At 41.5% G+C, this 15,693-nt stretch overlaps 1 protein-coding gene across 3 annotated transcripts in view; it reads right to left on the bottom strand.

Annotated features, from left to right (window-relative positions):
- LOC115097178 (serine/threonine-protein phosphatase 4 regulatory subunit 1-like) overlaps positions 1-15,693 on the bottom strand; it is a 173,584-nt gene that overhangs the window by 67,749 nt on the left and 90,142 nt on the right. For all 3 annotated transcript variants that reach the window (XM_029612754.1, XM_029612752.1, XM_029612753.1), the window contains exons 10-11: positions 9,123-9,292; positions 889-1,352 (exon numbers count right to left, since the gene is read on the bottom strand). In XM_029612754.1, the coding sequence (XP_029468614.1) occupies positions 889-1,352; positions 9,123-9,292 (634 nt within the window). The remainder of the gene's footprint in view (positions 1-888; positions 1,353-9,122; positions 9,293-15,693) is intronic.

Here is a 15,693-nt window from a genome sequence, read left to right as displayed (position 1 = left end):
GGGCCTGATAAATCCTAAAGATAGGATCCTAAATTTGGTACTTATTTTCAGCCGAAAATTCACTTAAATTGTATACTTAGTTTTTCTTCTCTTTGACTGTTACTTAAAGTTGCTTAAATGTTCATTGTTCCATGTAATGCCGACAGGCAAGTTTTTGTTCTTTGTAAACCGGTTTGATTTGCATCTAATGTAGGAAGATCGGTATAAAAAAAAACAATAAATAAATAAATAAATAAATAAATTTTAGGATTCTAAATATAGGCAAATGAATAGCTATCATAAATTTAGGGCTGTTATTCATTTGCCTAGATTTAAAAACTTAAATTAGATGCCCAGTTCTGAAAATCAGTGCTAAGCTCCTAACTTTGTTTCCCCCCCTAACTCCACCTCTGGAGTCACCCACTTTTTAGGAGCCTAAATTTAGGAAATCTGTGCTAGAAAATTCTCAAAAGGGCCAATTTAGAAGTCTAACTCCGGAAGTTAGGATCCTAAACCCTTTGAAAACTGGTCCTTGAATTGTTTAATCCCTACAGAGACCCTATTAATTTCATAGACAAAGCATTTTGTCTCAGCGGCAGTGTTTCCTAACCTAAGGCTTATTCAGTAAACACCAAATCTATTATTCAAAGCATTATTATTGTTAAGCAGGCATCGGTCAATTATGTGATTTAGGAATATCAAATATGTAATATTCTAATTTAAATATTTAATTTATATGTTCTTATATTCCACGATGTTCCAAATAAAGTTTAGTGTGGAATACATCATAATTATCTCACCAACAAATACAATTGAAATTGGAAAGCAGAGTGAGGTAAATACTATAGCTGGCGACTCAAAACTTGTGATGGGAATTTATCTGAAAGAAAATTCATTTGTCTCAGTTACCTTCCACATCTGGATCATCTATGTGCTCCTGCAAACTCTCCAGCACCTTTTTAATCTCACTGCTGGCAGTGTAGCTGTTGCACACAGCCATGAATCTCTGGTCTGTGTTGCTATCTTCATCCTCCCGGCATTTTGACTGCAGCAACTCCAGATCCTGGCTGATATCAGGGAGAGGGGAGCGCCAGAACAGGAAAGAGTTAAACACATCCTCTACATTCCCTGCCTGTGCTTCAGAGCGTAATCCCTCACAGCGACCGCCACCTGGACATTCCCCAGGGTCCTTCAGCACGGCTGAAACTGTACAGACACTTGGACTCAAATGGCTCTGTCCATCTGTAATGCTAGCAGAGCACACTGTATGCACACCATCATGGCTTGAATTTCCACTTCTTATCAGATTATTGGTTTCTGATGACATTACTTTCCATGGCTGACCTAGTTCCATTTCTGTGGGTTTTCCTGACCTGGAAATAAATTAGCAGCAAAGTGGGATAAAAAAAAAAAACCAATGAACATAACAGACTAGAATAGTTTATTTTACCTAATATACTGATAAAACAATTTGAACCTATTCACAAGACTAAATTATGGCGAGTACTTTGAAGCAATGCATCTCTTCTCCCTTTAGGATGTACTACCAAGCATCGTATGCACGCCTGCACATAACATTTCTCAAGTGATGTGACTATCACGCATACTGCATCTTATTTAAATAGAAGGCACTATGCAAGTGAAGGGAAACATTTGTTTTTTACCTGCTAATTTTCTTTCCTTTAATCCAACCAAACCAGTCCACACAAATGGGTTTTTCTCCCCTACCAGCAGATGGCGAAAGAAGAAAAGCTTTACTGTTCTGTTGGTACTTAAGTTACTGGGCCAGCAGCAGCCTGCCAGTATACCTGTAACAAAGCTATACCAACCCCCCTCGTACGAGCAGGGGAATTCCAAACACCTCTTTCTCTTACAAGAGTATGAAAAACATTTTAAGATAAAACATATATACATTACTCGTCATAATAAAGTAGGAATACAGTACAGCAGTCTTCCAACACAAAGGGTGGGACTCTGGACTGGCCTGGGTGTCCTACCAGGTAGGCAAAAAGGAAAATAAATAGTAGGTAAGAACCAAAGTTTTGCTTCCCTATCTACCAGACCAGTACACATGAACGGGATTGTCTCCAAGCCACTCTAAATTGAGGGGGGAGTCTGAAAGAGCAGCTCACAACAATTGTGCGCCCTCGCTATGGATCCTAGAATGACTGACTGGGTTACAAACTGGCTGAGGTGACTAAAGGAAGTGGTAAATTGAGTTTTCTTCATGGAGGGGGATGTTAGCAATGTGCCTCAGGGATCAGTCCTTGGACCCGTTCTTTTCAACATTTTTGTGAGCAACATAACAGAAGAGATGTCGGGGAAACATTTGTCTTTTTGCCAATGATACCAAAATCTTTAACAGGGTGGACAGCCAGGAAGGAGTGGAAAACATGAGGAGGGATCTAATGAAGCTCAAGGAATGGTTTAAGGTCTAGCAGCTAAGATTTAATGCTAAAAAATGCAGAGTAATACATTTAGGGTGCAAAAACCCAAGGGAAAGGTTCAGTATTGGAGTTGAAATTCTTCTAAGCATAAAATAAGAGCAGGATCTGGGGGTGATTATATCTGATGATCTTAAGGTGGCCAAACAGATGGATAAAGCGCCGATAAAAGCCAGAAAGATGCTTGGCTGCATAGGGAGAGGAATGATCAGCAGAAAAGGGGAGGTGATACTGCCCCTGTATAGGTCCCTGGTGTGACCTCACTTGGAAAACTGTGTACAATTCTGGAGACCGCACCTTCAAAAGGTAGAAACAGGATGGAGTCGCTCCAGAGGGTGGTCAGTGATCTTCCTTCTAAACCATATGAGGATAGACAAAGATCTAAACATGCATGCTCTAAAGCAAAGGCTAGATAGGGGAAATATAATACAGACATTCAAATGTCTCAAAAGTTTCCATGCACAGGAGGTGAGCCTTTTTCAATGGAAAGGAGGCTCATGAAATGAGGGTGAAAGGGGATAGACTCAGGAGTAATCTTAGGAAATATTTCTTTACAGACTGGGTGGTGGATGTGTGGAACAGCCTCCCAGTAGAAGTGCTAGAGACAAAAATAGTATCTGAATTCAAGAAAGCATGGTATAAATACAGGGGATCTCTAAGGAAGTGATGAGAATTATAAAGCTGAATTAATTGGTTAGATGGGCAGACTGGATGGGCCATACCGTCTTTTTCTGCTGTCATGTTTCTCGCCACAAAGACTGCGGCATTAGAGGCGAGGATGTCTAGTTGGTAATACTTATAAAAGCCAACCATGTTGCCACTCTTAAAATAATTTTGTGGTGACATCAACTGACACTCCGCTTACAAAGCTGCTTAACCTCCAATGTAATGAGCCTTAAGACTCTTGGAAACCACCAGAGCTTTGCAAATTAAGCAGGCAGTATCATCTCCTTAATGCACTGAGCAATATAAACTTTAGAAGTCATTTCGCACTAGTTGCGACTACTAAATAGAACAAAGAGATGGTCCCAAGATGGCGACGGGGTATTAACATCGTGAGCGTGGAGCTCTTACTTTTGGATTTCTTTTGGACAATTTTCGTTTGTAATGCCCCATTCGACCAGGAAAAGGCAAGCTCGGGAAAAAGCTCTCCCTGAAGCTACTCTCGGGACCCCAAGAACTGGTCCGATGGATGCCCATGTTCTTCGAGGAGCTGCATCATCGGGAGTTGAGTCGCTAGTGCAGGGAACAGAAGGAGAGGAGTTGAGTTCCCTGCCGGACTCAGAGACAACTTTGTCCCCGATGCTAAGGCAAGCGCCAAGGAACCCAGCGACGGATGGGAACCCGGAAGTGCCGCAAGCCAAAAGTGCAGGCGGTGTGAGTCGGTCAGGGAGTTTACCACCGGGAGAGAGCGGCGAGGAAAAGCAGCCCGTGGGCTTGAAGCTGACCTTGGCAGCCCAGACAGAGGCGGATTGGAGCTGAATCAACCGGGGAGCACATCTACTCCCCTGCAGTTAAGTTTAAAAATTTCTCCTTATAACCTACAAAGACCGGGATTAATAACTTTAGAATCACTGTGGGAAACTATGGTCGAGCTAGGGAATCTGATGATAAAACAGACTGAGCCATTCAGAATTAAGATTGATGAACATGAAATTCGAATAAAATCTCTAGAAAATACGATGAAAGTCATTAACAGTTCTGAAAATGAGAAGAAAGAGCTACTTGAATCTGTGAAAATTAAACAAGAACATATGATTAAGGATAATCTGGTTTTGTTAGATAAAATTGAGAATATGGAGAACTTGTTAAAAAATAAGAATCTCCGGATAATTAATTTTCCAAGAGTTTCTCATATAACACCAAGAGAAATGTTCAATAAATATATACAAGAAGCCTTAAAAGTACCCCCAGATCAAATTCCACCAATAACACGAGCATTTTATGTTCCTGTGAGAGGAGTCTTAAAGAAGGCTACTAGTGAGCTACCAAGTCTTATGAAGAAACCAGAAGGAAAAGAAAAAGAAAATGGAGTTGCAGATCTCAATTTAACAGACTTTTTGGAAACATCTGATCAGACTCTAGCTGAGCCAGCTACACTAATAGTAAATTTTGCCTTGGAAATGGACAAGGAATGGATTTTGAAGTTATTTTTTAAATACCGTTTTGAAAAATGTATGTGTTTACAAGTTAGGATGTTTCCCGATGCGTCTAAATATACGCTGAAAAGGAGGAAGCAGTTCTTATTGTTGCGGCCTCAGGTATTACAGATGGGAGAAACTTTTACATTGAGATTTCCTTGCAAATGTTTAATTAAGTTTAAAGATAAGTCATTCCTCTTTTCTGTACCATCTCAATTAACTCCGTTTTTGTGTGATAATTCAGGAAGTCGGAGTGTATGAGCACCCATGATTTAGCTCCTAGCCTTGATAATGTCTGAGTTAGTCTTACCTTATTAATGTAGTAAGCTCCTGCCGATGTTAAATGTTTTAAGGCTATCTTATGAGTTTGTTATGAGAAGACCACTTGGATCTAATATTGTGGACTTGAAATGCTTACAAAATGCAGTAATTTCTTTATTTTTTTCATGATAAGTTATGTTATGTAAGCATATGATTCATTGTCAAGAGGATTATCTTGATATGTTTGTTGGAAAATTAATAAAGATTAAATAAAAAAAAAAAAAAGAACAAAGAGATGGTCCGATCTATGAAACACATTTGTAACCTCCAAATATCGGAGCAACACCCTACACACATCAAGCACATGTAATTCCCGAGACCAATCAGTAGCCTCCAACTGCAAACGCTTAAACACAGACAAATTCCACCGACTGACTGAGACGAAAGGAAAGTACCATCTTTGGCAAAAAAGGATGGGATTGTATGGAAGGAAACCCTGTCTTTTAAAAATTGAACACACTTCCAGCAAACCTGAGGTTACAAACAAAGGGCCTCATTTTCTAAAGTATCGCAGGCCTGCGATACTTTAGGCAATGAGGGGCGGGGGTGGGGTCGACCAGGGGGGCGGTCCTGCGCTAGCCGGCAGCGATCGCACCGCGGCGGTGCCATCGCTGCCAGTTTCGCACCCAATAGCGCCACCATAGAAGGTGTAGCTATTGGGTGCGAACTCTGACGCGAAAAGGCACTTATCTTTTCGTCATCCGCGGCTTCTTCGGGGAGTCGGCCCCGGTGATACCCTGACTCCTCCTCTTCCGGGGCTGACTCCGCCCCCATCCTGGTATCACACGTGAGTCCTTCATTGTTTTCTTCCATAAAGCCTTTAAGGCAAAGAAAGCAGGCAAGCTGCTTGAAGGGGGAAAGCTTGACTCCCCAGGGAATAAGGCCTGGGCATCCAAGCGCACAAAGTCTCATAAGGGTGCGGGGCCTGTCAAGCCTAAGCGTCCCCACCGCACTAGGGGGTCAGCAGGGGGATACGGATTCTTCTGAACTAGACTCAGTTCTTGGGGATCCAGATTCCCAACCCCAGATCCCGCAGGGAGCGGATGACCCAGATCCAGACCCACCACAGGCGGAGGGGGATGACCCTAAGGTGGTCCATCTCTTTCGTAAGGACGAATTGGCACCTCTTATTCCAGCTTATCTGAAGTCCCCTCAGGACTAACTTCCGGGTCAGGAGAGACAGACTGCCGTGATTCCCTGTCCTCCGGGGAGCGTGGTTGAGGAGAGAGTTGAGGAGGAAAACACCCCTCCCCCATGGCAGCCAGGGTAGAAGAGCGGAACGAGTGCAAAATGGCCTCTGTTCCTGCGCTTAATGGAAAGGGATCCTGTGCAGCCCCTGCAGCCATCGAGGGGACTCGCAGTAACCTGCTTTTTTGTACTTTTTTCGCTGCCCCTGCACCGAAGGATCCCTCTCCCCCGGTAAACATTGAGAGCACAAGTTCTCCCGGGAGAGCCGCGCGCACGACATGCGGCCGACGGCGGCATCGGGGGAGGCAGGAAGAAAGAAAAAATCCAGAGAAAAGTTAAATTTAAGCCCCTTGAGGCCTAAAAACGCCATGAGAGCGAGAGAGGGAGAGACAGCCCGAACAAATTGAAAGCAAAGAAAAAAATCTAAATTTTTTTTTTTTAAAGCGAAAATTGCCTACCATGGTCCAGGGTGCTGATCTTTTTGGGTGGAGTAAGCCGGGCTCCCCGGTATCGCACCCACGCTGCCCCGAAATGATAAATAGGTTCCTCAACCCTCGTTGGCAGCTGCCTCTAACCAGCAGGGGATGGCCCTCTCACAGCCTGCCAACCCTCTGGGAGGCGGACCACAAGAAACACTATGCTGCTTTTTTTTTTTAAAGAACCAAACTTTTAATTCCACATAGACAAAAATCTCACAACTAATCAGCAACCCCACCATCTGCTAGAGACAAAGAAATACTGCCAGACTGTAGGTGGCACTCTTCTATATAAGGCGGAGTTTTGTTTTTAAAACATGTCTCTATCTGCTGAGGGGGGGGGGGGCAAAACCCAGCCGTCTGGGCTGATCCAGGTACATAAAGGGAATTAGTTTTAAATGTGCAACTTCATGGAGTAGTCCCTAGTCCAATTATCCAAAAGAGAAATTAACCGCTTCACATCTACCCGTTCTAGACCTCTCATGATTTTAAACACCTCTATCATATCCCCCTCTCAGCCGTCTCTTCTCCAAGCTGAAAAGTCCTAACCTCTTTAGTCTTTCCTCATAGGGGAACTGTTCCATCCCCTTTATCATTTTGGTTGCCCTTCTCTGTACCTTCTCCAGTGCAACTCAATCTTTTTTGAGATGCGGCGACCAGAATTGTACACAGTATTCAAGGTGCAGTCTCACCATGGAGCGATTCAGAGGCATTATGACATTTTCCATTTTATTCACCATTCCCATCCTAATAATTCCTAACATTGTTTGCTTTTTTGACTGCTGCAGCACACTGAGCCGACGATTTCAATGTGTTATCCACTATGTCACCTAGATCTCTTTCCTGGGTGGTAGCTCCAAATATGGTACCTAACATCGTGTAACTACAGCAAGGGTTATTTTTCCCTATATGCATCACCTTATACTTGTCCACATTAAATTTCACCTGCCATTTCGATGCCCAATCTTCCAGTCTCACAAGATCCTCCTGCAATATATCACAATCCACTTGTGATTTAACCACTCTGAATAAATTTTGTATCATCTGCAGATTTGATAACCTCACTCGTCGTATTCCTTTCCAGATCATTTATAAATATATTGAAAAGCATGGGTCCCAGTACAGATTCCTGAGGCACTGAGAAAATTGACCATTTAATCCTACTCTCTTTTTCCTGTCTTTTAATCAGTTTGTAATCCACGAAAGGACATCGCCTCCTATCCCATGACTTTTTAGTTTTCTTAGAAGCCTCATATGAAGGACTTTGTCAAACGCCTTCTGAAAATCCAAATACACTACATCTACCGGTTCACCTTTATCCATGTTTATTAACCCCTTCAAGAAAAAAAAATGAAGATTTCTGAGCAAGACATGACTTGGGTAAATCCATGTTGACTGTGTCCCATTAAACCATGTCTTTCTATACGCTCTGTGATTTTGATCTTTAGAATAGTTTTCACTATTTTTCCTGGCACTGAAGTCAGGCTCACTGGTCTATAGTTTCCCGGATCACCCCTGGAGCCCTTTTTAAATATTGGGGTTACATTGGCCACCCTCCAGTATTGAAGTACAATGGATGATTTTAATGATAGGATAGAAATTTTAACTAACAGATTTCCTTCAGAACCCTAGGGTGCATACCATCCGATCCAGGTGATTTGCTACTCCTTAGTTTGTCAATCTGGCCTACTACATCTTCTAGGTTCACAGTGATTTGGTTCAGTTCATCTTACTCATCATCCTTTTAAGTGGAGGAGAAACGCGCTGGAGGAAGAGTGGGAACTTACGCACATCCTTTTTTATTTTAAAAAGTATGTAAGTTTGCTCACACAAGTTACATCCGAACAGTTGAATGGCATGCAAATTTTCAAAGCAAACTTATGCATTAAAAATCTGAAGTAAAATTTGCATGTAAAAAGATATGCACTGACTTGATCCAATGGTGCAGTTATAAAATTACTCTTATTGCCTACCTATTTTAGAGTTGGTCCTTTGTTATGCTACTACACCTTATTTAATAGGGAGTCCTATATAGACCTTTGTTACGCTGCTAACCTAAATTTATCTAAGCTAATGTATTTAAGTTGTTGTACCCCACCATGGCTAATTTCTTATTCAAAAAGGGAGGTAATAAATCCAAATAAAAGTTTCTAACTTACAAAAAGTGGCAATTTGGCTTCAATTTACTACTTTTACTACAGAAATGATGGCAGAAAAGAACCAAATGGTCCATCCAGTCTGCCCAGCAAGTTTATGGTAGCATCAGCTGCACCATACAGGTCTCCCCTATAATGGTATATTGATTACTGTGTATATGTCAGTATTGCCTTTTACACAAATCAATAGTTTGCAGAGACGGTTATGTTAGAAACACTTTCTTTCACGACCCATCTTGTTCTCAGGTCAGACTCCTGTATTCCTATAGCAATACAAAATCTTCCAACATCCCTGGTTTCTTTCAGAAGGGAGAGGAGACCAGATCACAAATAGTTGCATTTTTGTTTCAATTCCATAGTCCCTGTAGAAACAAAAGCCAGTGATACCGTCTGCTCATTTTACTCAGCTGGATTTACCTGGCAGAAAGCAGGTTTGTAGGGTTCAGAGAGCAGGAGGAAAAATGTAAATCCTCTGCAGGTGGCCGGATGCTTAGGGTTCCATCTTCTCTGATATAAAGTCCAGCACTGGATGGATTTGCAAAGGTAGAAATAAAAGGACCCAGAGACTGGAAGGCAGCCTGACGAACCTATGAGGGCATCAAAGAACACAAGAACATATCAGTTGTTGAACTGGTTGCGACCAAATATGCATGGAGCCCAACGGCGGCAATCAGTGGGTGACTTTTAGAGATGTCCATCTGCTGTCAAGACCCTTAAGAGCATCTCATCATCTTGCACTGAACTCGAAGTAATACCATAATCTGTGACATTTTCTATCTTCCATACATTTGTCTAATCCTTTTATGAACAGTTATACAACTACCAGCCACATTCTGGGTTATTGTGTTCAATGGCTTTACTCTGTACCATGTGAAGAAGTTTTTACTTTACTTTCAACCCTGCTAAGAAGTGCTTCCTAGCTCCTGTGTTATTACTTGCTTTCCCAACACTTTTCAAGATTGCATATACCTCTAGCACATCTTCCAGGCTGAAGAGTTTTTATTTTAGTTTCCTGTCTCATGGAAAACATTTCACATCCCTGACCATCTTTGTGACCCTTCTCTGTACATGTTTTTTTTTTTTTTAGATGTACTATATCATTTCTACAATGCGGTGTCTCGAAGTACACACAGTATTCAAGATGTGGGCACACCATGTATTTGTAGAATGGCATCATGTTTTCTGATCTGTTTGTAAATCGTCTGAATTCCCACTATTCTATTAGATGAAACAGTAGACATGTTGCTGCTTTTATGCTGCTATAGTCTAAAGCAATTTTTCAACGTTATAAAGTGCTTACTGGCTCAAAATGGTTAGCAAGAATGTGATTTATTTCCAGCTTCCACACACTGCCAATTTATGCTTAAGTAATACACTTGGCTGTTTGCTCAAAGCTTCAAGACCAAAGTCAGCACAGCAGTTAGGCATGGAAAAAACCCTACACTGCCTATACACAAATTACTAAAAGAATAACTTCTAAAAAAAACTTTGTGACCTTGCAGCAATATTTAATCCAAGGAAGTCTTGTACTGTGCAATGAAAAAGATCCTAAAGGGCAAATCACCACCAGGTGGATTGAAAAATTTAAAAAATGAGAAAATGTATTTGTACACCAAACATGCCCTATCCATACTGTATCTGGAAAATCACCTAGACCAGTTAGCCATTATTTTCATGTCTCCTAAAACTTTCCTTTCATTGCTTTGGTTTTATGTAAGATGGATAATTAATCAAGACAAACTAAATACTTGGCACACAATGTGACTGTAACTTTTAAACAGCCATGCAGGCACACATGTATGCGCATATGCCTGTTCGTGCAAATGGCCATGAACATTTTATACCAAATGTGCATATATGCGCACATGGTATAAAATCAGCTGTGGGCGCGTACATGTGTGCACAATTTTATATGGATGTGCTCATGTGCGTGCAAATGCCAGCTCTACCGTGTAAGTGGGAGGATTTTAAAATATGACAGATGCAATAGTCCTTTTCCCCCCAATTTGCCCAGTTAATGGATCAGACTTCCTAACCCCCCCCCCCCCTGTTATTTAGCCTCCATCTTTTATCCTGGACCCTTAAAAACTCACTGACTTGCCTACTTTTTTTTTTTAAACTTTAAAACTTACACATCCATAGCAGAAGTAAAGTTACATGGAAGGGGGCCCTGGTGTGCGCTCGTGCATGTACGTACTTACGCACACATTTCAAGGCAACTTCCCAGAATGCCTATGTCCCACCCATGCTCTGCCCAGGCCACACCCACACCCCACCCCCTTTTTAAAAAAACTTTTTGATTTGAGTGCATACTGGGAGATATGCACGTACTCGCAAGCTTATTAAAATCTGCGCAGCGCGTGCAGGCTCTGGCGCAAAAAGGGCTTTTAAAATTTGACCTTTGCATGCTTAAAATTAAAGGCCAGATTTAGAGAAGGGGGAAAAAGCAAGTGGAAAAAAAGGGCAAAAGCTTACAAAGTAGTTTGCTTGCAGAATTTTGAAACCAAGTACTATATCCAGTCAGCGCACTGAGGGGAGAGGATCATCTTGCTGATGGCGGAAGAGGACTGTTAAGTATTGCTTTGGGAAATTTTAGAACTTAAGAAGTTTTGGGGAGAAGTAAACTATTGAGGTACATTCTTTAGCGTGTGTTTGTTTAAAAAAAACAAACAAAAAAACACTGCTAGCCCTCCCACCCACCCTCAGTTCATCCTTTGATTTATAGACAGGAGACACTTTCACAAAAAAAAAAATAAAAATCTGCCTTTTAGCTAAAAACACAGGATTGCCCTTGGCCTCCTCCTGAGTTTAATGATCCTGTGGCAGGTTACTACCAAATTAACAGTGAATATACCAATAAATTTAAAGGACGCTTATTTAAACATTACTACTCCCCTTAGCAACCTAGACTTAACTAAGAACTCAATAAAAGTAAGATGAAAGCAGCAATCCAGCAGCAAGAGGGGGACCTTCCAGTCATCTGCACTGAATGTCACATGCATGATTAAGAACATAAGATATGTCATACTGGGTCAGACCAAGGGTCCATCAAGCCCAGTATCCTATTTCCAAAATGGCCAAGCCAAGTCACAAGTACCTGGCATGTACCTAAACAATAGATAAATCACAAGCTACTATAGCTCATTAATTACCGTAATAGCAGTTTAGGATTTTTCCTCTAGGAAGTTATCCAGACCTTTTTTAAACCCAGTTACACTAACTGCTGTAACCACATCCTCTGGCAATGAATTACAGAGCTTAACTATACACTGAGTGAAAAATAATTTTCTTTGATTTGTTTTAAATGAGCTACTTGCTAACTTCATAGAGTGCCCCCTGGTCCTTCTATTATCTGAGAGCGAAAATAACTGATTTACATTACCCGCCAGTGAAAGGCTGCATGTGTGCACTCGATGCAAAGAGCTCTTGGCTCTCAGAGAATGAGTACAATCTCTGGAGGCTAGAGAGGCAGACCTGGAGGAGCTGAGGCAGACAGAGAGGTTTATAGATGAGACCTTCAGGGACAAAGTAGCCAAGTCCCAACTTCAGTCTCGCAGCCCTGGTGTTGCCTTGGAGGAGGAAGGTCTCATGCTTGGAGAGCATCAACCTGGTGCAGCAGGAAGTGATCCTGTAGCAAGGGAATGGTTAATAAAACGGAAAATGTCACAATGCCTCTGTATCGCTCCATGGTGAGGCCGCACCTTGAATACTGTGTACAATTCTGGTCGCCGCATCTAAAAAAAGATATAATTGTGATGGAGAAGGTACAGAGAAGGGCGACCAAAATGATAAGGGGAATGGAACAGCTCCCCTATGAGGAAAGGCTGAAGAGGTTGGGGCTGTTCAGCTTGGAGAAGAGATGGCTGAGGGGGGATATGATAAGAGGTCTTTAAGATCATGAGAGGTCTTGAACGAGTAGATGTGACTCGGTTATTTACACTTTTGAATATTAGAAGGACTAGGGGGCATTCCATGAAGTTAGCAAGTAGCACATTTAAGACTAATTGGAGAAAATTATTTTTCACTCAAAGCATAATTAAGCTCTGCAATTTGTTGCCAGAGGATGTGGTTAGTGCAGTTAGTGTAGCTGGGTTCAAAAAAGGTTTGGATAAGTTCTTGGAGGAGAAGTCCATTAACGGCTATTAATCAAGTTTACTTAGGGAATAGCCACTGCTTTTAATTTCATCAGTAGCATGGGATCTTTTTAGTGTTTGGGTAATTGCCAGGTTCTTGTGGCCTGGTTTGGCCTCTGTTGGAAACAGGATGCTGGGCTTGATGGACCCTTGGTCTGACCCAGCATGGCAATTTCTTATGTTCTTATGGACCTGCTCTCCAGATGATGCATTGTCCTTACGCACCAAAGATGTGCCTCCAACGGCTACTGCCCAGGAGGGAAGGATTAGGTCAACCATCATAGTTGGTGATTCGACTATTAGGAATGTAGATAGCTGGGTGGCTGTTGGGCATAAGGATCGCCTGGTGACATGCCTGACTGGTGCGAAGGAGGCAGACCTCACGCATCACCTAGATAGGCAGGCAGAGCTCCAGAGTCTCAATACTTGGATGAGACGATGGTGCAAGGAAGAAGGACTGAGTTTTGTAAGGAACTGAGGAACCTTTTTGGGAAGGGGGAGTCTTAAGAAGGGACGGGCTCCTCCTTAACCAGGGTGGAACCAGGCTGCTGGCAGTAACATTTAAAAAGGAGATAGAGCAGAACAGAAGCGAAAGCAGACAATCACTCAGCAGTGCATGATTCGGAGGGCGGTATCTTCGAAGGATACTAATGAAGCAAGAGAGAGTTAGGACATCCCAACAGAGTGGTTCCAATAAAAGAAAAAGTAGTCTATGTGCCTATAAGTAAAGAATCACCTGAGCTGAAAGATTCCAAATTATCCCTATCAACTGAAAAACAGGCTGTCAATACAAGCAAAAAACACACTTTGAAATGACTGTATGCCAATGCCTGAAGTCTAAGAAGTAAGATGAGAGAATTAGAGTGCATAGCAGCATATGAGACAACAGACTTAATTGGCATTTCAGAGACATAGTGGAAGGAGGATAATCAATGGGACAGTCCCATACTGGGGTACAAATTATAACGCAATGATAGGGAGGAGCAACTTGGTGGGGGGTGGCGCTTTATGACCAGGATGCATAGAGTCCAACAGGATAAGGATTTTGCAAGACTAAATGCACAATAGAATATTTATGGATAGAAATCCCATGTGTGTTAGGGAAGAGTATAGCGGTAGGAGTATACTACCATCCACCTGGCTAAAATGATGAAATAGACCATGAAATGCTAAGAGAAATTAGGGAAGCTAACCAAATTGGTAGTACCATAATAATGGGAGATTTCAATTACTCCAATATTGGCTGGGTATATGTAACATCAGGACATGTTAGAGAGAAAGTTCCTGGATGGAATAAATGACAGCTTTATGGAGCAATTGGTTTAAGAACCGACCAAAGATGAAGTTATTTTAGATCTAATTCTTAGTGGAGCAAAGGATTTGGTGAGAGATTTGGTGATGGGGCCGCCTGGCAATAGTGATCATAATCACTATTGCCAGGCAAAATGGTAGAAACTATCATAAAGAACAAAACTGCTGAACAAATAGATAAGCATAGTTTAATACGAGAGAGTCAACATGGATTTAGCCAAGGGAAATCTTGCCTCACAAATTTGCTACATTTTTTGAGGGTGTAAATAAATATGTGGATAAAGGTGAGCCAGTTGATATAGTGGATCTGGATATCCAGAAAGCATTTGACAAAGTCCCTCATAACAGACTTCTTAGAATTAGAAAGTCATGGGATAGGGGGCAGTGTCCTACTGTGGATTGGTAACTAGTTAAAAGATAGAAAACAGAGAGTAGGGCTAAATTGTAAATTTTCCCAGTGGAGAAAGGAGGAGTGCCCCAGGAACCTGTAATATAGTTATAAATGACCTGGAAATAGGAACAAGTAAAGTGATCAAATTTGCCGATGACACAAAATTATTCAAGGTTGTCAAATTACAAGAGGATTGTAAGAAATTGCAAGAGGACATTGCAAACCTGGGAGACTGGGCAAGCAAATGGCAAATAAAATTTAATGTAGACAAGTGCAAAGTGATGCACTTAGGGAAGAATAATCCAAATTATAGTTAAAAAATGCAAGGTTCCACATTAGGAGTCACCACTCCGGAAAAGGTTCTAGGTGTCATCATTGAAAATACATTGACATTTTCTGCTCAGTCTGCAGTAGCAGCCAAGAAAGCAAATAGAATGCTAGGGATTATTAGGAAAGGAATGGAGAATAAGACAGAGAATATCATAATGCCTCTGTATCGCTCCATGGTGCAACCTCATCTTGAGTATTGCGTTCAGTTCTGGTCACCAAATCTCAAGAAAGATCTAGCAGATTTAGAAAAGGTACACAGAAGGGTGACCAAGATGATAAAGGGGATGGAACAATTCCCCTATGAGGAAAGGCTAAAGAGGTTAGAACTCTTCAGTTTGGAGAAGAGACGGCTGAGGGGAGATATGTTAGAGGTCTATAAAATAAAGATGAATGAAATGAGTAAACATGAATCAGTTGTTTACTCTTTCAAAAAGTACAAAGACCAGGGGACACACAATTAAATTACTAGGTAATACATTTTAAATTAATAAGAGAAAATATATATTTTTTTACTCAACACATAATTAAGCTGTGGAATTCGTTGCCGAGGATGTGGTGAAAGCTATTAGTATAGCTGCGTTTAAAAAAGGTCTGGACAAAAGTCCATTAACAATTATTAAGGTAGAGTTGAAGAAATTCACTGCTTATTCTTGGGATAAGTAGCTTGAAATCTATCTACCCCTTGAGATCCTGCCAGATACTTGTGACCTGGCTTGGCCACTGTTGGAAACAGGATACTGGGCTTGATGGAATTAATGACTGGAATGGAACAATAAATAAATCCATGGTTCTAGCACTAAACCTTTAAAAAGAAACTGATAAA

This window comes from Rhinatrema bivittatum, chromosome 8 (genome assembly GCF_901001135.1).
Source record: "Rhinatrema bivittatum chromosome 8, aRhiBiv1.1, whole genome shotgun sequence".
Taxonomy (NCBI): domain Eukaryota; kingdom Metazoa; phylum Chordata; class Amphibia; order Gymnophiona; family Rhinatrematidae; genus Rhinatrema; species Rhinatrema bivittatum.
The sequence above is the reverse complement of the archived record's forward strand: the minus strand, read 5'-3'. Positions and strand labels throughout refer to the sequence as shown.